This window comes from Pelodiscus sinensis, chromosome 5, assembly GCF_049634645.1.
Source record: "Pelodiscus sinensis isolate JC-2024 chromosome 5, ASM4963464v1, whole genome shotgun sequence".
NCBI classification, from domain to species: Eukaryota; Metazoa; Chordata; order Testudines; family Trionychidae; genus Pelodiscus; species Pelodiscus sinensis.
The window spans coordinates 58,870,682-58,894,745 of NC_134715.1; the positions used below are offsets into that span (position 1 = coordinate 58,870,682).

The window sequence follows — 24,064 nt, forward strand, 5'->3', positions numbered from 1 at the left end:
CAACTCTTTCTCATATTCTTTTGTATTTTTGTTTCCAATTTAATCATGTGCTCAATGATCCATCTTTCTATCCTAAGCAACCCTGCATTTTATCTATAATGCCATTGTTGTCCAAATATCCTCCCTGGGTTCTCCTCTCTGTTTGCAATCTTTTCCTAACCCTTTCACAGATTGAATCGCTAATTATTATTATTAATTGCCATATTACCATCAGATGGAAATTTAGTTTCTTGGTCACAAGCAAGGCTTATCTTAAAGGGCCAACTAGCTTGTGATGTCATGAAAATAAAAAATACGTAACATTTCATTAATAAAAGTTAAAGTCTGAGAAACAAATCATTGAGAAGTCTAACTGACTTCCAGAATTAACACAACTTTAATTCTGTTCCTCTACATATACTAAAACAGCAATACTCCGACTGAGGCTTAAGAGGTATGACTAGTTCCATTGGCTCTTTGCACACATGATATTAAAACACTGTGCAATTTAATTAATCAATCAAGACGCTTTCATTATGTTATTAACCAATTGCAACTGATAAAATAATTATACTTGGTCTGTTCATTTTGCTGTGAGAATAATATCTATATAGATGTAGATATATAATTCAATATTTCCCCCGTCATACTGTTTAAATATGAACATATAGCACTGTAGAAAATAAAAAATGAATTCACACTTCTGTTAGTTTTGGGTAAGGTTGATCTCTAATTTGCTTCCTGAACATCTGAAGTTTGAGTCTGAGTATCACTGCCCTAAAATATAGTCTCTCTGGTCAATTGTCATTATAATTAATATTTGGGCAAAGTCATCCTCTGTTACGCTCCCGGTTTACATCAATGCAGTTGAGCATATCTGAGCATGTGGTTTTGAAAGGGTGGTTGTTAAGATTAATGGACATATTCTCTTGATGGATCTGCCTACTATTACAGGTGACTACATACAGACAGGGATGGCCCTAGACTAGCTGCCAGCAGCTGGTGCCCTAGCTGCCATGCAATCGGTGACCCCACCTCCAAACTCCTCAATGATATTGCGCCACCATTTGGCGCCCTATTTAACTTGGCCCCCTGGGCGACCGCCTAGTTCACCTATATGGACAGGCCGCCCCTGCATACAGACCATGAGAGTGGAGAGGAGAAATATAAGTTAGATAACAAAGAGATGTTCAGGGATAACCCAGCAGAAGCAGAGTGACTATTTCAATTATTCTCTTCCTCTTCTCCAGTTTTAATAACCAGAGCTACATATTCTTCTACACATGCAACATTTCCAGCGTTAGGGAACAGAATGACCCATGAAGAAGCTTACGCAGGCTACAGCAATCAGCATTGTCATTGGCTTGAATTGTTGTAGTGGTGATAAAAATGAATAATCAGCATATTATTTTCACCCAAGAGATTATTCTTTCTTGTTTCTGACCTGAAGTGTCATCCAAAAGACCTGCTTTTGCTGAGTTCATAAAAAACTGATTTTGAACATTTAATTAAATACCATGCTGGAACACAATACACAAGGCCACTATCTGTATCTTCCTGTTTTGTATTTTTGCTGTTTTGTGTGTGTGCTTTGTTTTTTTGAGTCTGTATTTCCTCAAGCAGTACAAATGAAAAGTGTATTTGTTTTTAGGTGCCTTGCAAGAAAGACGTGACTAAAAAAGCCTTGTCCCCAAAACCATATTGTACTTAATAGGATAAAAAGTAGCATTTTCAATAATTGTACTACAGTCAGCTATGAAATTATCAGTTTTTAAAGAAACAAATTTCAGCACCCTTGTATGTTTGGAATAATATGTTATGGTATACATGGAATGTATAACTCATCTGTTAAGTTTTCTTTCTGAAATAATTATGAGCATAAGAAACGTAATACATTATTACTGTGTATATTGTATTAAGACAGCTTTTGGTATATTAAGTTTTGGTAATGATAGATATATTGTTATAACTTAGTAATATTGTCTTTCCCCATTAAAATGTGTGAGTATACATATTGGCAGAACAAAAATATGTAAAAGGTTTCATACACACTTTTACAAATCCCTGCTGTTTCACACAATTTGATCTCTTTGTTTCTATCTCTTTTTTTAGTTTGCTCCCAGTTTTCAAGAGGCGTCTTTGCTATTTTTGGATTCTATGACAAGAAGTCAGTAAATACCATAACATCGTTTTGTGGAACTCTTCATGTCTCCTTCATAACTCCCAGTTTTCCAACTGATGGAACACACCCATTTGTCATTCAAATGAGACCGGACCTCAAGGGAGCTCTTCTTAGCTTGATTGAATACTATCAGTGGAACAAGTTTGCATATCTATATGACAGTGACAGAGGTAAGATACGGTATAGGTTTTGCTAGATATACCTAACTAAAATGCTAAAGCAGTGTTATGAAGACAAGCAGACCAAGGAGAAATGTTTCCCCTCTTGTGCCTCTTTAACAATATAACACTTGCATTTTAAGAAAAGAGGTTTATCTGGCTGCTGTATATGATTAAAGAATAAATGTGTTGAATTGAGAATGGAATAGTAGCAGCATCTAACAGAATTGTGGCCATGCACTAATAAACATTGATGCAATAATAATAATGTCTTTGGAAAATAGTTCTCATAGAAAATCTATTTTAACAAATTTTACAGAAAAAAAAGCATTTTAATATTTTTTTTTAATTGAGACTATTATGGTTGTGTGTGTCCTACCAGTTAAAGGTAGAGAACAAAACCAAATTTCAGTCAGCTTATTTCTCCTACCAAATATCAGTTTTAAATGCAAATAACCCATACGTAGACTGTTATTGCAGTCTTCCCTAATTCTCATAGTCCCAAACAATAAGGGCATGTCGACACAGCAGGGCTAAACCTGAAATAAGCTACAGAACTTGTGCTACGTCAATTGCATAGCTTAACTCAAAAATAGCTTATTTTGGCTATTGGTGCTGCCTACACCACAGGAAGTCTGAGTTAGAGCATTTTTCTTCTGACTTCCTTTACTCCTCATAAGATGAGGGTTACAGGAGTCAGAGTAAGAGTCCTCCAACTTGACATTATTTCAACATTATGTTGAAATAACTGTTTGCTGTATAGACGCGGACTATGTTATTTCAGAATAATGTTAGTTATTCCAAAATAACACTGCTGTGTAGACATAGCCTAATCGTCAAATTTATGAGGATCCAGAACTTCATCTCATTGCAAATCCCACCCACCACTACTCATAGTCTCAATTAGACTTGGTTGGTAGCCTAGGGCATTAAGGGGTGATTCAGTCCCACAGATTCACTCCAGCCAGGGTGCAGAATCTGTAACTGGAGAACCCAGAGTAAAACAACTCTTGCTCTCTAGACACAATTCTTTCCCAACCCGTCTGTTGAACTTTGCTTACTGTGCCAAGTTGAAAGTCCACCATCCACAGTTTCTGATGACCCATTCACTCCAGGCATGTCCTACACAATTCCTATGCCCTTTCATGATTATTTTTATTACACTTCTCATTTTATACAATGAAAACAAACAATTTGCAGAATGGAAAGTTGGTAGGCATGTTAATTAGTTGTATTTTGGGGAAAGGTTTTTGACTATCTTTGTTGGAATTTCACCTTTCTCTCTTTGTCTCCAGTTGTTCCTTGCTTTTTTTCTTACTAATCATTCTTCTTAATCTTTCTGTTTTCATTGTGCCCTTTGTCTTTGAAAGCAATTGTGTGGTGATTTTTCAGAATGTTCATGGATCAAAAACTTTGCTTGGGGTTGCCATGCCATAAATAAATGTGCATAAAATGGTTAAGTTGTAATTAGGTTTTACCTACATACTTTCAGATGTTGCCACCTTCCTCTGGTCTGGGCTGTATTGTGTTGTTCAAAAAAATAAAAAGGGGCTTTTTCAAGGCGCGTGCGTGCGTGTGTGTGTGTAGCGTGTAGCCCTGCAGTTAAAGTAAACTAAAGCTCTCACATGACTTCTAAAAATGACTTAATGTCATGCACTATGATCCCTGAGCTTTCTCTTCTCTTAGGGTACGTCTATGCTGCGGCACTATTTTGGGATACTTCTGGTATCCCAAAATAGCAATTTGACTCTTTTAAACAAGCCCACTCAAAATATTTCAAAATAGCTTTCTAAATAATGGGCTCACTATTCTGACGTTCCTGTAAACCTCGTTCCATGAAGATTAAGGAACATTTTGGAATAGTACTCTATTTCGAAATACACTTGAAATAAGCTATGCAATTTCAGTAACTCAAATTGTGTAGCTTATTTTGAGCTACAAGTACAGTGTAGACACACGGGACTCTCTTCAAGTTCATATTAAAATCAGAAACATTCTTTGCCTTTCCAAAAAGGGCAAATAGCTTATTCAATGCTCATTCAATCAGCTAACATTACAGTGTGTGCCAGCATGTGAATTCTGTTTCGGAAAATTCTTCAGAGCATCCACTGAAGTACTGAAGTAGAGAAGGTGATAGGTGCCATTTGTAAATGCTCTAGGGGCATGAATATGAAACACTTGCTCATGTTGATTAGTGAGTTACTCATGGAGTACTCTCATAGAATTCAATGGCAGCTACCATGGTAATCAAGGACTTTGGAATGTGGCAAAAATGGACCCTAAATCAGAAGCCATTTTTCAGGTCAAAACACTATCATCTCAGCGACCAGAGCCATGGACATGTTTGTAAAAAGGATACAGGCAGTCCCCGGGTTACATACAAGATAGGGACTGTAGGTTTGTTCTTAAGTTGAATCTGTATGTAAGTCGGAACTGGTGTCCAGATTCAGCCGCTGCTGAAACTGACCAGCGGCTGACTACAGGAAGCCCGAGGCACAGTTGCTCTGTCCCGGGTTTCCTGGAATCAGCCTCTGATCAGTTTCAACAGGCTGAATCTGGACGCCAGTTCCGACTTACATACAGATTCAACTTAAGAACCCCAGGCGTCCCCAAGTCAGCTGCTGCTGAAACTGATTAGCGGCTGATTCCAGGAAGCCGGGGGCAAAGCAACTCTGCGTTGGGCTTCCTGTAGTCAGCCGCTGGTCAGTTTCAGCGGCGGCTGACTTGGGGACACCTGGGGCAGAGCAGCTGGGGTGCTGCTGGGTTGCTCCAGTAGCGCCGCTCCTCGGCGCTACTGGAGCAACCCAGCAGCACCCCAGCTGCTCTGCCCCAGGCGTCCTGATTCAGCCACTGCTGAAACTGACCAGCAGTGGCTGAATCAGGACGCCTGGGGCAGAGCAGCTGGGGTGCTGCCGGGTTGGTCCAGTAGCGCCGAGGAGCGGCGCTGCGGGACCAACCCAGCAGCGTCCCAGCTGCTCTACCCCAGGCGTCGTGGGCAGAAAAGCCTGGTCTGCTGGGGGGCAGGGGGCACTAGCTGCACCCCCCCCCCCCCCAGCAGACCAGGGAGATGTGGAGCAAAGCCGTGGAGGACGCCCGCAGCGGGACAGCCGCGGTGCACCTGGGCTGTCCCGCTGCGGGCGTCCTCCGCGGCTTTGCTCCGCGTCTCCCTGGTCTGATCAGCAGACCAAGGAGACGGGGAGCAGCTTTTCTCACCCCGGAGAATGCGGGCGGTGGGACCGCGGCTCATCTGGGCGTCCCGCCGCTCCCGTTCTCCGGGGCGAGAAAAGCCCCGTTCGTAACTGCGGATCCGACATAAGTCGGATCCGCGTAACTCGGGGACTGCCTGCATATAGTTCAGCGTGTTATCTTTATCTTATACTGTGGAAAGAGAGAGACATATTCCCATGAGACAAAACTTTAATAAAATGGAATCAGGAGAGATAATAGCAATTACAATTCAATTACTTATTCTAAAACAGTGAGTTTATTACTACAGCTCCAGTATCTTGTTAGAGACTAGTCTTCTGAAGTGCTGTGCTTTTTCATATCTCATTCCATTCACCCTCCTGTCTCAAATCATTATTTAGTCCAGTGCTTGTTCTCATATGGATTAATCATAACTTGTGTTTTAGTCTTTTCTACCTTCTATTCTCCTTTGAGTTTGCCTGGGTTGTAGAGAAAACAGAAAGAATATTCTAGCACTTTATCTCCAGCCAAATTACTACTTTAAAAAAAAAAGCCAATCTGACATTCTATGCAATTGCTTCCATTTAGCTCTCCCATTCAAAAGATCCCTGAACTAACTGTCTGTGCTCTCTACAAGCATTTGAGGATCAGGACTATTTCCCCCCAAGTTCTGAATTTAGTAACTGAAAATTTAATGTATTAGAATAAGCCTTGTGCATTCTCCCTATGCATTTTGGCCACCACACTGGCTATGCAATGTCAACATACACTTGTCCAGTTGTAGGTATAATATGAGATATAAGATATTAAAGTTTCTATGTAACTATCTCCTTGCTCCAAAAATTAAACACATTGAGGAAAAATGTCAGTTGGTACTTTTAGTTAATAGGATTTCACAGAATGAACACTGAATGAGTCCCATCAAAAGTGATAACTTTCAATATGTATAAGAATTGGGAATCTAAGGTATCAAACACCCCTTAAGGCTGAAGATCCAGAAATCTGGAGATTTTAAATGAATCAACATCCTAATTTTGCATTTAGACAAACATGGAATGACAAATGAATTGTTATCCATTTGAATTCAAAATTCACCACCTTTTTTATCTCCCCTTTCTTTCTCTCCAGTTCAGTCATAAATGCTCTCAGAATTGTCCTTACAAGTAGAGGAAGCTGTAAGAATCACTTGTATTATGAGAGAAGACTAGATATCTATCTATGTAAACAGCTAATAGAAAAGGTCTCAGTTTATGTAGTTATTGGGTTTTGCAGGAGAAATAAAAATTTTTGTGTACTACGAATGGTTTGCTCTGTGCAGCTCATTACATCAGTTCATAAAAAGCTGAAAGCCCCTGGGGAGCAGCTATTGATGATGAGGGAGCTCTTGTTGCACCTATCCATCTTTCGTATAGGAATTAAGGCCTGTGCAAAATGAACCCAAGTTGAGTCAAACTAATTAAAAATACATATATATAATCTGTCCAGTGTGACATAAATCAATGCTACATAGTATGGGAGGGAAGTTTAAATGTCTCCTGGGGTTTCTGACCTTCTCAGTAGAAGGATTGGGATAGGAACCCAAGAATTCTAGCGAAATACCATCCAGGAAAATTCTGCTTTCCCCTCCACTGCCTTAACATTCCTTCTGCTTTTTCAGCTATGGTTGCCTTTCCTACAATGTTGTTTCCTACAACGTTCCTTTTGGACCATGTGCGTTGCTCTGGGGAGATCCAGTTTCTTTCCTTTCACTGTTTAACAACTCCCACTTGGAAAATCATGTTGCACCCCTGGTACTGCTGCTTTAATTTGCTGAGCTGCAGCAAACCATTCCCTACACCAGGGCCTGCTGTCCCTACTACCCCTGAATGTATAGGCACCTTGCTGTGGTTTCTTTCTTCCCCACTTTATGTTTCTTTAAGGAGGCAGCCTGTTGCATGAAGCCCTTGAGCCTGCACATGAAAATGAAAGGTCTAAGTTGCCACTTAGACATATCCACAGAGAGGGTATTAAAAAGCGAGAGGCTCCCAAGGAAGATTCCATTTAATAAGGGAGATTTAGCAAGTTTGCAATGAAATGTAAAGCATAGAAACCTTCATGAGCAAAGATGCATGGGGATATATTGTAATTAGCAATATATATTCAAAATCTACCCAACTAAAATTCTTTCCAGCTCATAGACAGTATATAGTTTAAAGACATGTGGGAGGACTATGAGCTAGAACAATTATTCTGGTTTTGCTGTCCTGCTCTGATTTGTTCTACTGTCTATTTGATTTTTCAGATATCTATATTCTTTTTTAAAAAGCCAACATTCTTAAAAAATAAATGATTTCCCACACATAACATAAAGATACACAGTTGTTTTCAGGATATGCTTATTGTAAAGGTGACCAATCTTGGATAGCATTAACGTTTTCAAAGTGTCAAGAATGATTAAAAGCCTATTGATCTTAGTTTATTGGGCCATTTGTAAATTATAATTCAAATTTAATTCTCATTGTTTTTCCTGTTCAGCTGTGTGTGTAACTGCTGTTATTGCAGAGGACAGTAACATATGAAACTTTCTTTACATATGACAGAAATTTGTCGCAAAGAGAATGCATAGCTCAGTTTACTTACACAAGTCAGAAATGACTACTCAGGGTTTATGGTAGATAAACTATACAACCAGAGTGATGTCAGTGTAAAACATCTACTGAACTGCGGTAAATATTATATGGCATCCTAGAAATGCTCCTTTGGGGATTCTCTGCATAAAATATATAGCTGATATTACTCACTCCTGTGTTGCTGGTAATTATAGAAACAGTGTTTATTTCAAAGTAAGCATTTATTCCTGATACTGAATTGCATCTTTCTTTATTCTGTTCTCCTTTACTTTGTGAAAGGGAAATGTAGACGACTAAAATTTTTACTGAACTTATCATTACCTATTGAAATTGTACCGAGAATCATTTCTCGGTCAAGATTCTGTGCCCTTCCAAAAAAATCAAATAACATCAGATATCTATAAAGATTGTTTGTGGGGGTGTTAGTACTGAACCTCTATAAGGTTAGAAAGAAAATAATTTGATCAGCTTTTCTATAACTAGATTTCTTACTTTAGTCAACAAAAACAAGGGCTCACCACTAAATTAATTGGGAGTTTTGCCATTGACCTTAGTGGCACTGGGATCAGGATCAGGCTTTAAATGCATTGCCACTCAAGCACAGGAATGTAAACAGTTCAATAGCATTTAGTAACAAACAAGAGGTTCCTTTGCTGTAATTGGATCGTTTTTCTCGTAAAAGACCTCTTTTGAAAAGTAGAGTATCTCCCAAATGTGTTGAAAGCTTTTCTTGTCTGGTGATACAATCTCTTTCTGAAACAAAGCTGAAGCAAAAACAAAAGGTAGTTATTTATACTGTCCAGTCCTGTATTCCGTGCAGTGTCCTACATGGAAGTTGTGTGTGCACAAGACCTGCAGGATCAGAGCTTAGTGCAATTCCTTTTCAGAAGGATTCTGTCACAGCTATCTTTTCTGTTTTGCAGCCATACAAATTATTGTGTAGTCTTTAAAATAAATGAACTACAATTTGCATGTTATGAGCTTTTATTGTTCTTTCAGTTTTATCTTTAATCTCCCTCCTCCCTCCTTTCCCCCGAACCATTACCAGGATTATCAACACTGCAAGCCGTTCTGGATTCTGCTGCTGAAAAGAAATGGCAAGTAACTGCTATCAACGTGGGAAATATTAACAATGACCGAAAAGATGAAACATATCGTTCGCTATTTCAAGATCTGGAGGTGAAAAAGGAAAGACGAGTAATACTGGACTGTGAACGGGATAAAGTGAATGACATTGTTGATCAGGTTTGTGATTCTCAATTTTTCAACAGTGGAAATGGAAGATATGAACATAGGAAAGTCAGTGGACGTGATATACCTTGATTTTAGCAAAGCTTTTGATATGCTCTCACAATATTCTTGCCAGCAAGTTAAGGGAGTATGGATTGGATAAATGGACTGTAAGATGGATAGAAAGCTGGATAGACTGACAGGCCCAACAGGTAGTGATCGATGGCTCGATGTCTGGTTGGCAGTCGGTTTCTAGCAGAGTGCCCCAAGGATCGGTTCTAGGGCCAGTTTTGTTCAACATCTTTATTAGTTATCTGGATGAGGGAATGGATTGCACCCTCAGCAAGTTTGCAGAAGACACTAAGCTACGGGGAAAGGCAGATACATTGGAGGGTAGGGATAGGGTCCAGAGTGACCCAGACAAATTGGAGGATTGGGCCAAAAAAAATCTGATGAGGTTCAACAAGGACAAGTGCAGCGGTCCTACACTTGGGACAGAAGAATCCCAAGCATTGTTAGAGGCTAGGGACCAACTGGCTAAATAATTGTTCAGCAGAAAAGGACCTGGGTATTACAATGGATGAGAAGCTGGATATGAGTCAACAGTGTGCCCTTGCAGCCAAAAAGGCTAATGGCATATTAGGTTGCATTAAATGGACCATTTCCAGCAGATCTAGAGAAGTGATTATCCCCCTTTATTCGGCACAATTCTGGAGTATTGTGGCAAGTTCTGGCCCTCTCTCCTCCCGCCCCCCCCCCCATTATAGAAAGGATGTGAATGCATTGGAGAGGGTCCAATGGAGGGCAATCAAAATGATTAGGGGGCTGGAACACATGACCTACGAGGAGCAGCTGAAGGATTTGGGCTTATTTAGTCTGCAGAAGAGAAGAGTGAGGGGGGATTTGATAGCAGCCTTCAACTTCTTGAAGGGAGGTTCCAAAGAGGATCGAGAGAGGCTGTTCTCAGTAGTGACGGATGGTAGAACAAGGAGCAATGGTCTTAAGTTACAGTGAGGGAGGTCTAGGTTAGATATTAGGAAAAACTATTTCACTAGGAGGGTGGTGAAGCACTGGAATGGGTTATCTAGGGAGGCGGTGGAATCTCCATCCTTAAAGGTTTTTAAGTCCCGGCTCAACAAAGTCCTGGCTGGGATGATTGAGTTGGGGTTAGTCCTGCTTTGGGCAGGAGGCTGGACTCGATGACTTCCTGAAGTCTGTTCCAGCTCTAGGATTCTATGATTCTATATGTGGGCTGTGTAAGCACAAATAGTGAGTGCTTCTGTAGTGCTGCTTCATCAGCAGTTTTAATTCGTGTATGATTCTAATTTGATGCTCATTTACTTTCCCCTTTGAATTTTTTCTATTTTGTTCTATTTGTTTTTACACTGTGCTTATCATTGTGGTATCTGAGTGCTTTTCAGTAGTGCATTAGGCAATATGATTACATACCTGTCACATGTTTATTCTCTCATCCTCTCCTATGAGGGAGAAGTATGTGTAGTGGAGTGTCTTGTTCTGGTGGGTACTTTTTTATATCTATAGTGAAGTGTTTGTTAGAAAGGCAAGGTCAGAGATCTGCATCTTGCTATTGGAGAGGGAAGTGGTGAGGGCGATGATGATTTATTCGTCATCAGCCATTCATCATGGTTTTTGAATGAAGGGCACTGTCCATTATAATCCCAGCTCTATTCACAGGGCAGACATTGGGGTGGGTTCAACGGATTCCTGGTGTAGAAGTTGAGTCTAGCAACTTCTGGAGAATTACAAAATTTTTCAAATGATTTTCAAGGAAAAATTATCTAAATTGGCAGGGACTCTGAAATTTGTTAGACTTCCATCCACTGAAGGACTTACTGTGCATTCTGGTGATATTTAACACTTATATTACTACATAAGTATCCTCACTTTAGAAAGACAGAAAGAGTGATAGAAAATTAAGTGAGTTGACTAGTGCTAGAGAAGAAGTTGAAAGTTCTTGCTGTCAGTGCTACGTATGACCTGCTGGAGTAGGCCCTGTTTATTACCAGAGGTCACACTGACAACATAGCTGTGGAGATGGCTGATTGCCTGATGGAGTTTAGGCAGCACTAGTACAATCTGGACTGCTTCACCCCATACAATGTCAGATGGTCTGTGTTCCCACCAAAAACCTATGCCTGTCCCAGTTAATTATGGCAGGTTTGCAATTGAACTTTCTTATTTTAAAAATGTTTTTCTGCCTCCTTCAAAAGCTTCAGAGGGGTAGCTGAGTTAGTCTGTAACAGGAAAAACTTTAAAAACGACAAATAGTCTAGTAGCACCTTAAAGGCTAACAAAACATGTAGATGGTATCACGAGCTTTGAAGTGTGTTGCGCCCACGAAAGCTCATGATACCATCTACATGTTATATTAGTCTTTAAGGTGCTGCTAGACTATTTGTTGTATTTTAAGTTTCTCCTTCCTGTTACTTTGGGAAAGACCTACACAACAGAATGAACCGATTGACAAATTACAGCAGACTTGCGATAATCCGGCACCTTTGGGACCCAGGGATGCCAAATTATCAGATATGCCTGAGTATCAGGAGATACTCTGGCAGGGGGGCTATGATGGATCGGGGGAGGGTTCAGGCGGGGAACGGCATGGCGTGGGGAGAACCAGGTGCTGGTGAGGGGCAGTGCTGCAGGACCAACTTGGCAGCACCTCAGCTGCTCTGCCCCACGGCTTCCCCAAGTCTGCCGCTGGTCAGTTTCAGCAGCGGTGGACTTGGGGAAGCTGTGGGGCAGAGCAGCTGGGGTGCTGCCAAGTGTCGAGCAGGGGGTGAGGGACGGTGCTGTGGGACCAACCCGGCAGCACCCCAGCTGTTCTGCTCCGCACCGCTTCCCCAGGTCCGCAGCTGGTCAGTTTCAGCAGTGGCAGCAGCAGACTTGAGGAAGCGGTGCGGAGCAGCTCCAATTGTCTGGCTGGCTAGAGCACTTCCAGGTTCCAGGTGGTGCCGGACTATTAGGAGTGCCGGACCACTGCGTGCCAGAGAGTTAGAGTTTTATTGTATGTCATTGGAGAATCAGTGAGTCTGTCAAATATACTGTCAAATTGTCTTCTACTTTGTTTACCGAGATTTTTGTTTTCCAATCTTCTGCAGTGGGGTTTACAAAGTAGGTAGAAAAATATTCAGTCAGAATTCTGTTTAAGTTGACAGTGTCACTTTCAGAACCTTATTCTACAAACACTTCCTGCCAAGAGTAGTGCATATTTCTGTTGTACTAATTTGAATACCAAGTATAGATCTTGATTGAGAAAAGTTCCTGAGCATATACATAATTTGAAGCCCACACATAGTCCTATTGAAGTCAATAATGCAGACTGATGAGTCTGCTCATTTAATAGCACTATACTCAGGAAGTGTTTGAAGAATCAAGATTTTAAGTAATATGTGTGGTATGGCAGCTAAAATACAGAAGAGATCATTTAAAAATATAAATGCCACAGATATATTAATAAATGCAGTTTTTATTACAAAATGTATGTATGTATTTATCCGTAGCTTCACTGAAAAAAAATTAATATATTTAAAATTACCTCAAAATCAAGCAACCAAAATACTATCAATGTAAATCCATTGTGTGAGCAATATTTTTGATATTTGTTGCCATTTGATAGCAGATTGATTGCTCTGGGCGTGTCCAATTTTTTGCCTGAGTAGTATTTGGGATCTATAGTATCTGTCATTTACAATTTTGTGTGATCATTTTTCGGAATTGTAGTTACTCAGTTCTTCACAGAAACCAATTAATAATAGGAACACTAGTTACAAGTTGACTGGTACATTAATTTTCACCTCCTAAGAGCATTCTGTGAGCAAATATAAATACAGTGATAATGAGCACTAACTATTTTATTTGTAATATATCAGCTAAGATGTAAACATAAATAAATAAATAACTACAATCTTACGTGAAGCGAGTGAAGCTAAAGTTTCTAAAACAAAAGCCTGACTTTATAGCAAATAGATGCAGTTTTGATTGGTAGTCATGTAGATCAACTACCTAAATCTTGCAGGTAGGCATGGCCATTTGTGCCTCCCTTCCCATTCCTTTGAGAGTCAATAAACAGGGAGTGGGCAGTATGGCAAGGACAGGCAAAGCCTGGGCTCCATTTCCCTTTGCCGTCTCCATTTAGTGGTCAGGACAGCTGAGCCAGCACTGAGGGTGTTTCAGTTTTCTGCTGATACTGGCCAATAGTAAATCTGATCTTCCAGGAACAACTAGGAGTCCTGCAGCACCTTAGAGACTAACAGATTTATGAGGGAATAAGCTTTCATGGGAAAAATCCATTTCATAGAGCATAAACTTTCGTGGGTAAAACTCATTTCATTAGATGTGGGTTTTATCTATGAAAGCTTATGCCCTAATAAAACTATTAGTCTCTAAGGTGCTGCAACACTCCTCATTGTTTTTGCAGACACAGACTAACACAACTACCCTTCTGAGACTGATCTTCTAGAGTAAGCAGGAAGAGATTGTGCTACAGATGTCTCTGAGACACAGTGCTTGCCTGAACTACAATTGGAGTGTTCCCAAAGGTACAGTCTAGTTTTAGGAATTAGTACCTCTCTCTTAAAATCTTGGGGACAAATCTTCAGCTGGTGTAAACTGGCATAGCTCTGTTGATTTCAGTGAATTTATGCTGATTTGCACCAGCTGAGAATCTGGCCCATTATCTTTTTGGGTAAAATAAAGGCACATATCTTGAACAAGCCCAGTAAAAATACTAATTAGTGAACAGAAACAATTTTGGAGTATTTATTCATTTTTAATGAAAACCCATGTACAGCAGACCCATTATCAATTAAAATGAGTTTTCTTTTTCTTTTACAGGTTATTACGATTGGTAAACATGTGAAAGGATATCATTACATCATTGCAAATCTGGTAAGTGAGATCATAATTATCAAAAGTTTCAGGGGGGTAGCCATGTTAGTCTGTAACTGAAGAAGTGGGCTGTGCCCATGAAAGCTCAAGATACCATCTGTGTTTTTGGTTAGTCTTTAAGGTGCTGTGGGACTATTTATTGTTTTTTCCTTATTATCATGAGCCTGTTTCTCTCATGTTTTCTCGTGTTTTCGTTATTATCATGTGCCCGTATTGCCAGCTCATGTGATTTTTGTTTTGAGTGTGAACAGTATTATTTTTTTATGAGCTTGTAGTAGGTTGTTTTCTTTTTTTGTTGTTAGAGAGATGTTAAATGTTTTCTTCCTTGCTAAACGTTTGCTATTTTATTTCGGGATATTTGGGGCTGGTGCTTTCAGGAATTCAATCCTCACACGTTCCCCTCAGGAGCTGAGGGTGCTCAGCCCCTATTGGAAGGTATTCAGCCTTTTCAGGATCAGTCTTTTAAACTATACGCACAAGAGCAGACCAAGTATATGCGGGACTTAAGAGCCTGGCGGCTTTTAATACATTTAAAAAGCAGAGGTGAAGCATCTGGAACTGGGCACGAGCCAGAAATCAGGTGATTCCCAGCTTGCGCCTGGTTCCCAGCTACACTCCTGCCTTCCCTACCACCTCACCCCCCCTCGGAGATGGTGCTGGGGGGAACTGGCTTTTAAGCCAGCCCTCCTCCCCCAGCACCACTTGCTGCTTCCCCCACTTACTGCCGCTATCAGACAGCGGCAGCAAGGGGTGGGAAGCGACTAATTGAGTCATTTCTTGACTCCTCGAAAGCATATGGTTATTGAGTAGTTGAAAAGTTGCTTACATTCCTAGTTCTCACTGAAGTTAATGGAATGTGACAGGACAGCCATAGCTGGTCTTTCCTACCTGGGATGTTATATGTGTGGTTAACATGAAAACACAAAAAGAAAAGTAAGTCTAATGCACAAATGTAATATTGCACCAGGAAGTAGCTCTCCTGTGTGGATTGTTCCCAACTGAGGATGATAGAGAGGTTGATATTGGGAATTTCAGATCTTTACTTAATATCCTAAACAGAATATAAGGTAAGTACATCTTATTAGCCATCAGCAGACCCACAGATAATTTGAAATGGGAAATCCATGGAAAGCAATCATTCTCAACTTTGAGGCATGATATGTAGTTAATACAATGAATACAATAAAATGATATGTAGTTAATACAATTAATTATGCATTGCCTGTTTATATCAAAACACACCTACGGTTATGATCAAATTCAGAAAGATTGCATGATTCCTATGGAAATGCTCATATCAGGAAGCAACGTGGCATTCACTGTGAGCACAGCAGCTAATGCACATTACCATAGCAATTGTGACAGCTTATGGGTCATGGTTGTTGGTGTTGCTGATTCTTTGTCTAATCATTTTGAAAACATTTTGGGTGCACTTTAAGTTATTTGTCTCAGATCAAGGTTTCAATCAAAATTATTTATCATAATTACCTATGTTGGTTTAGCAGTTACTGATTATTAAAGTAAAAACATCTTTATTTTAGTTGTACAGCTGAATGATAAATACACACCCATCATGGATTGGCAGTTCATTTGCTGAGACCAAATACTTAAGCCAAATCCTGTTTCCATTGACCCCAGTAGAAGCAGGTTTGAAACCTCAGTCCTTACATTTGTTAAATGCCTATTGAAATCAAAGTATGTTTTTGATTCAGTAAAAAAAATAACTGAAGGATTTGGCTGTTGGTGTGTGGTGACCATACAGTAACTATTAAATCTGCATTCACACAGATTAAAAATATAGAGTCCCAGGAACAAAACTGAGGAACACTCCCCTCTCCCCTTTCCTATGGCATGTCTATAGTCTGGGGAGAAAATCTTACCAAAACTGTTATATCTAGAACACGATTTAAAAAATAAAAAATTGTGCAACTCAGTAAATAAAACTTCAAACTTGCAAGAAATAAAAATACTTTGGAATAGAGATGTTAAGTAGCAGTTAATTAATTAATTGAGTAGTTGATGGAATTTCCATTGACTACTCGAATAATCAATTAGGGAGGCTTGCTACCCCCCTGCGGCTCTGCCGTTTGAATGTAGTAGAAGCCAGGCATGCAGGCAGCCTGGCTGTTACTACATTTAAAATGCAGAGTTGCAGCGGGGTTGGGTCCTGGGGGTGGCGCGAGCCAGGACTGAACAGTCCCAGCTTGCACTGGTTCTGGACCTCTGCGGCACTACCTCTCCTCAACCCTCCACACTGTGGTGATGGTAATGGGGAGAACTGGCTTTTAAGCCAGCTCCCCTCTGCATTGGCTCCTGCTTCCCCTCCCCCATTGTTGCCTCTGATACAGAGGCAACGAAGAGGAGGGGAAGCGAGTAGTTGAGTAATGATAAGCTAAGCTTATTGGGTAGTCAACTACTCGAGTAGTCACTTACATCCCTATTATGAAAGTATGGAAATTCATGGCTTAGGTACCCAAGCTATCCTAACTCTTCCCTATAACAATTCCCAGAGAAAATTAGAGACTCCAACTACAGACTCAGGCTGCCATCATCTCCTGTCTTAATTACTGTAACCTCCTCTCAGCTCTTTTTGACATGCACTGTATTCTGCCCCTGCCCAGTCTGTTCAAGAGCAGCTGCTAAAATCACCTTGTATTTCTTGCCTGTAATTCTGACCACCTTTAAAATTCTTTAATTGGCTTCCTTTTGAAAGTCCTTAGCTTCAAGTCTGTTTTGCAGCTCTGCTCCTCCCTGCTGTCTACTCTAATCTTTTCTTCATGCAGTATAAAGAAAAAAGATGAGATGGAAAAATCACTCAGCAAGTTTATCAAAATTAACATAATTCCCTTCATTTAATGTGGACAAGTGACGTTTCACAGTAATTCATTTACTCTTTATACTGTGAACACTTGAAACAGGGAAATAGCTAGGCCCTCCAATTCATGTATTTGGTTTCCACAAATTTGTCTTGAAATGACTTGTGTCATTCTCTAGGGTGGAACAGCTTTCTTTCTGTGACAGAATAAGAATTCATATCAGCAAAAATAGATCATAGCAATCTTCTCTTCAGTGAGACAATGGCTGACTCAGTGTCACTGGATAAAAGTAGCTTCTGTAGTCATTTTTCATGACGGCAAGCTCTTACCTACATAAGTAGTCCCATTGAAACAATTGGGATTGCTCACCTGAGTAAATGTTCATCATTAAAAGGTCTGCTAAAAGCAGGTTTCAATTGGTAGAGGAGAGTGCCATTGGACACTCTGTGTAACAGTGTTGCCAGCCACTGCTGGCCCTCAGAGTTGGCCTCTGAACTCAGAATTTAAACTCCTATCCCTGACTAACGGGAATGATGGCTTACATTTCTGCAATTAAAATGGTATGATAATTCTTTACTTGTACCTATTGATCTGATAGACATGGTGAAATAACAGATCTGTGTTTTCTGTACCCAGGGGTTTACAGATGGAGATTTATCCAAAATCCAGTTTGGAGGAGCTAATGTCTCAGGATTTCAGATAGTGGACTATGATGATCCCCTGGTATCAAAGTTTGTACAGCGTTGGTCAACACTGGAGGAAAAAGAATATCCCGGAGCACACACCAGCACAATCAAGGTACATTTTTTTATTTATTTTAACTTAGAAGAGAAGGATGGGGTAAGCTTGGGGAGAAAGACAGAGATAGAGCAAGGCATTTGAAGTCAGCCATGCCAACAACATTTTCTATTCCTCCGAGCTACTTTTAACAGTCTCTCCCATAGGGCTTGTTGAACAGAGATCCTGTACTGTCACAAATGTTCAAGACAATGTTAATTTTTTTGTACCAATGTATGGCTGTGCCTAGCAGCATGTTGGGGCAGTTGTTTATGATATAACCATATAGGTTTTGACATTTCTAGGATTTTTTTCTTATTTTAAAATCTCTTTCCTAAATCTTTTAGATGAAAACATACATGCACAATCTCAAACACATTCATGATACATATCCCTTGTGGTGGTATAGCACGGTCCTCTTCCTGCAACATCCTGAAAAATAAATGGCTCATAAAATGTGTTGAAAAGCATTGTATTTTGAAAGAGAGGGTTAAGTCCTACAAAATCTGTTTTAGAATTAAAATACACACAAGAAACTTTACGGTATTAAAACAGATTTGAGGTCTGATTTCAGTTCTGAGTGACTCATGGAATTAGTCATTTAATTTCTCCTCTGGAGAAAATCAGGATAATAATACTTTTACAGAGGTAGTGAAAGGATCAATCTATGTTAGTAAGGCAAATTGAAGATGAACAGTACTCAGTTAATAGTTAATAATTTTAGGATTTATTTACAGATTCAGCACAATTAAATAAGAAGCTGAAGGGAAAATACATTTTGTGACAAAAATGTGTTTACATGAGGGATGTTAAATTTCAATTAATTAACTAATCAAATAGTTGATGCAATTTGCCCTGGCTCTGTTGATATACTTCAAAGGTGAAAGCACTGCAGGCACTGAGCCAATGAGGGACTCAAACAATCCCCTGCTGGCTCTGCACTCCCCATGGCATTGCAAAGTAACAGCGCCGCATAGAGACTGGGGTCAGCTGGGAACTCTGAGTCTGAAGCTGATTCCAGGTTCTACACTGTGCTGCCACTTTGAAATGCTGCTTGCAGACCAGGGCCAGCTGGGGATTCCCCCACTGACCCTGGGCTCCATGCAGCGCTGACACTTTGAAACACCGAGTGCAGCCTGGCTCTGTGCTCCATGTGGCATTTCAAAGCGGCAACACTGCTCGGAGCCCAGCATCTGGCCCCAGACTCCATGCGGTGTGGCTGCTTTGAAGCACCCCCTCCGTTTCTCCCACACACACTTGTTGCCTCTTTCTGATAGAGGCAGCAGGAGGAGGGGGAAGTGACTAGTCGACTAGTCATTCAAATCCCTAGTTTAGATAAATAGCATGTTAGCATTAATATGTCATATGAATGAACCTTAAGAAAAAGATAACAATTCTCATCTGATGTTAAAAATTCTCATCAGGACTGTGAATTTAAAAAAAAACCAAAAAGTCTGCAGCAACAATAATATAATATAAAGTAGAAATGAAAATAGCTGGTTAGTTTATTGGGACACATTTTTTTTTCTGACTCAGTCAAGGACATTATTTTATTTCAGTTACCTTTGGGCATGTGATTGGTTAAAACAGTTAGGGGTGCAAGAATCTCTAATCCAATTTCCAGAACACAACAAGGTTAAGAGTGTATCCTGCCTCCATTCACATGTTTAATTTGCACTAGTGCACGGATTGAAGATATGATGGTAAATTATGAAGTATAACCTATATGTTGTTCTCTTCCAAGTTATTTTAAAACTGCTGCTTTCCGTAGGCCCCATTTTTCCCTCTTCCTCATGCTGAACTACCTTACTCCTCAAATAACCACATTTAAATTGATTATAGTCTGGAAATTATATTTTACAATGAAAGACTTTTTGCAATGGAAGACAAAAGAAGCTCAAGCTATTTTTCTCCAACGGAAGTAGGTGGAGATGTCATTTGATCAATGTGGTATATGAGGAAGTATTAGGTTTTTATATTGGTTAATATCAATAAAGGTCAATTTCACTATGTGAGCACAAATGGATGAAAAAATGTTCCGTCACTAATGATTGAAATTTGGAGGTAAACAAAGTAAGAAAAAAGATGCTTGAGACCTTATTAGAGTTTAATTATATTTATTTTGCATACGATATGTATTTTGCATTTATTGATATATAGATCCCAATCAAATTCACGATCATGAAAATGTATCATGGGTTATGAAATCGGATCTCTGCCTCTGAAATCTGGTCATTTATTTATTTTTATTCTATACTATACAGATTTCTTGTGAGACCCCAGAGTTTGTCAAATTGGAGGGTCCAATCCAAAAGGGAGTTGTAGAACAGGGAGTCACAAGGTTATTTGAGAGGGATTGCAGTATTGCCACCCTTACTTCTCCACTACTGCCGGCATCTGCACTGCCTTCAGAGCAGGGATGTAAAGGGTTAAGCATTCCCTTTACCAGAGTAACTAGTTAACTGGGCGGGAGCTGCTCTGGAGCATTCTCCTCCCTCCCCCGTCCATGGTGTGACAGTGGGCTCGGCTTGATTAGAACAGCCCCCCTATCCGTGTCCCGCCACCTGCAGCAGCACAGAACTAAGGGTAGCAGTACTACATCTCCTCCCCAACAATAACCTTTGGAAGCTTTTGGAAGAATCCTGCCTGCTCGAGGCAATATCCTATGCACCCACTACTACATTCTGTTGGTATAGCATTTTACCCTGTCAGTTCACAGGAGAACAGAGATATGCCGTACACCATTCCCTGCACAAAGGGGATAGAGCAGAGCAGAATGCTTTCAATACCATGGGCTATGCCTATATGGCACAGTTTTGTCTCAAGGTGGTATGCATTAATAATATTTAATCACATTATTCAAGTGTAAGTCCAATGGTCATGTCCCACATTCTGTATCAAATGGCCATGAGACTAATAGGAGTTTTCTATTATGGATATGTAAATTAAAGGTGGTTACATTCCCCAAGGCTAGTCACGGCAGACGCCATCTGGTTGGTGGCTGTGGTGCTACTGCTGCCTTGTGTTCTTCTTATTAGCATGTAACTGGAATCATAAGGGGCCACTTTACACGATAAAACGGAATGTGGTGCAAAAGAGTGTATTTAAAGGGGAATGCACTACTTCATAAAAATAAAAATTCTTGAAGCCCAACTCAAAAATTACCCAGAACAATATCGCTAGTGCTATCGCTAGTGGATCCCTTTCTTTTTAATGCCATTTTTAAAACATAATATTTAAATAAATGTGGATTGCAGAGTCTTAGAGCATAAATGATATAGATTTGGGCAACCTGATTTTGTCCACTAGACCCTAATTAGGTAGGTCTGTTGTAAATGAGGTTAAATTTGTTTTCTCTTATTTTTAACATATACTTTTGAATATACTGAAGCCCATGCTTTACTGGTTTGGGACTCAGCATCCTTCATTAATTAGTTGTAATTAAGTTTGTTCTCATTTTCCATTTACATTTCTAAAACAGCCTGTAGCCTATGGATCTTCCCCTCTTTAGATCCCCACTGAACTGAAATCATGGTTATTGTCCTTATCACACAGCAAAAGTTACATTTAATTTTGAAAATGTAAAACAATACTTATAATAATAATAACAAGCACAAAGTACTATCAGATTCATTATTACCGTGTATTGCCTCCAGCTACACAGAACACAGAAATAAAGTCCATGCCCTGAAGAACTACATGCGCAAATCATGCATGCACATATAATAAATCATGGCCATATCATACATATAAAGACATCACTGATATCATCTGTGATCAAATCTGGGACCTGCTGCAGCAAAAGCAGAAGCACCTGGTAGGGATGTAAAATCCCATTTAATTGGTTAACCAGCTAAACAATATGTTTAACCAGTTAAAGGGGGTCTACATGCTGTGGTGCTGGGGCTGCACCTGCAAGGACACAGACAAGGCTTGCAATGGCAAGGCAGGCCAGGGTATACCCGCAAGCAGGGCAACTCCAGCATCCCATCTGAGCAACATCTGCCTGAAGGGCACTTGGGCCTGCTGCAAACAGTGACTGCTCCAGCCTAACCTGAGTAATATCTGTCCATAGTGAGCCCCCTGTGGGGCAGGAGCAGCCTGCTGCCCACAGCAGACGGGGAGCTGCTCCAGCCCCCAACAGTTAACTGGTAAGCCTCACCAATAAGCTTGTTAAGTCTGAGGCTTAACAGTTAACTGGTTAACAGTTAAACCTTCACATCCCTAGTCCCTACAACTTGAATACCATTAGGTGTGTGATAGTAAGAGATTGCGTGGTCACTGGAAATAGAAGCTATGATTATTCAGACAAGGCCCGCCATAATTTAGCTCTCATTCTATAACACACCCAGAAAGCAAGTACAGATTGTACCTCTCTAGTCCGGCACCTTTGCTGAACCAATGCTGAACCAGAAAATTTTCCAAACCATGGGAGGTAAATATTGTGTAGCAGCATTACCAACACTTTTACTGCTTACTGGTCTCTTAGAAAACATTTAGGGCTAATTTTGAGCTAAATTACAGCACAGAACACTGAGAGCCAGGCCTGATTTGCCTATTGAAATGCTATTTGGACCTACAAATTTACATTTTCATGTTTGTTAAGTAGGTGGGGAAAAAGGCTGGCACAAAGAATTACAAATATAGTGCACTCAGGTTTTACATTAACAGTTTAAAAACTCCTTTGCATAAATGACCATTTACCCAAAATGCTTTATTGAAAAAGTTGAACTATTGACCAGTGCAAGCAAATGTGGATTATGTCAGGATCCATAGAGCCACAGATCTGGTGCCATGATGCATTGATCCACAATTTTGAGATCCAAAGACTCTACTTCTGTGGAAAGAAGCATTTGTAGGACAGTGGGCCAAAAACTTCATTATACCGCTGCAAAAGCAGCGAGGAGTCCTGTGGCACCTTGTAGACTAACTTCAGTTAGTCTATAAGGTGCCACAGGACTCCTCGCCGCTTTTGCAGATTCAGACTAACACGTGCCCCTGCCCGACAGCTTTTTTTGTTGTTAACTGGCAACTGGATCTTTTGGGAGTAGGCACACAGGAAAAGCAGTAGCAGAACTACTGTTGCCATTCCATGCCCACCCTTGTGAACTCTCTCTTCACATTTTTGTGGATAGAGGAAAGGCTGCATTAGGCAGCAGCCAGCCCAGACTGCATATGACTAATCTGAATATGTCAAGTCTCCTGCTCCTTACATTCCACACTCCTGAGAAAAGTCACCCATATGTTGGGCCAAGCAATGCAGAAGCCTTCCACACGTCCAAAGCATAAAATTCTAAATGTGGGATAGCTCAAATAGAATAAGAGCTGCAGGGTATTCAGGAGGGACAGTGAAGCAGCAAGGAGCCACCGGGCTCAAAGAGGAGTAAGAGAGGGCTTAAAAGTTCTAAGATGGGGTTAAAAAGGAAGTCAGAGCCCATGTGGCAAAAGAGAAGGATGTTTACACTATGGGCACTGGACAGAAGAGACTGAAACAGCAGCAGAAGAAAGGGCTTCAGAATTCCTGAGACAAAGGAGACAAGGAAGGTCAGATGTTGCAGTTGAGTGATGAAGAGGAGGAAGGGCAGTGGGAATCCTTGTTTCTCATATTGGTATATGAGGGTATGTCTACACTACCCCGCTAGTTCGAACTAGCGGGGTAATGTATGCATACCGCACTTGCTAATGAAGCCCGGGATTTGAATTTCCCGGGCTTCATTAGCATAAGCGGGGAGCCGCCATTTTTAAATCCCCGCTGCTTCGAACCCCGTGTAGCGCGGCTACACGGGGCTCGAACTAGGTAGTTCGGACTAGGGTTCCTATTCCGAACTACCGTTACTCCTCGTTTCACGAGGAGTAACGGTAGTTCGGAATAGGAACCCTAGTCCGAACTACCTAGTTCGAGCCCCGTGTAGCCGCGCTACACGGGGTTCGAAGCAGCGGGGATTTAAAAATGGCGGCTCCCCGCTTATGCTAATGAAGCCCGGGAAATTCAAATCCCGGGCTTCATTAGCAAGTGCGGTATGCATACATTACCCCGCTAGTTCGAACTAGCGGGGTAGTGTAGACATACCCTGAGAGAATTGAAGAGGAAATCAATGCTGGATTTTTATATATTTTCAATGGATGTTAATTTCAGAGAATAGTTGTGCTGGTTTTTCACATATTAGTATGCTTTGAGGATGTACTGTGCATATTTTTTTTAAATGACACTGCTGT

General features: G+C 40.5%; 1 protein-coding gene across 15 annotated transcripts in view; it reads left to right on the forward strand.

Moving 5' to 3' along the window:
- The window catches only part of GRIA2 (glutamate ionotropic receptor AMPA type subunit 2), a 140,699-nt gene that overhangs the window by 59,887 nt on the left and 56,748 nt on the right, over nt 1-24,064 (forward strand). For all 15 annotated transcript variants that reach the window (XR_012904189.1, XR_012904186.1, XR_012904187.1 and 12 more), the window contains 4 exons: nt 2,092-2,331; nt 9,163-9,359; nt 14,202-14,255; nt 17,708-17,869. Coding sequence is in view for 10 of the 15 variants with exons in the window: in XM_075930122.1 (XP_075786237.1) it covers nt 2,092-2,331; nt 9,163-9,359; nt 14,202-14,255; nt 17,708-17,869 (653 nt within the window). In the remaining 5 variants the exon portion in view is untranslated. The remainder of the gene's footprint in view (nt 1-2,091; nt 2,332-9,162; nt 9,360-14,201; nt 14,256-17,707; nt 17,870-24,064) is intronic.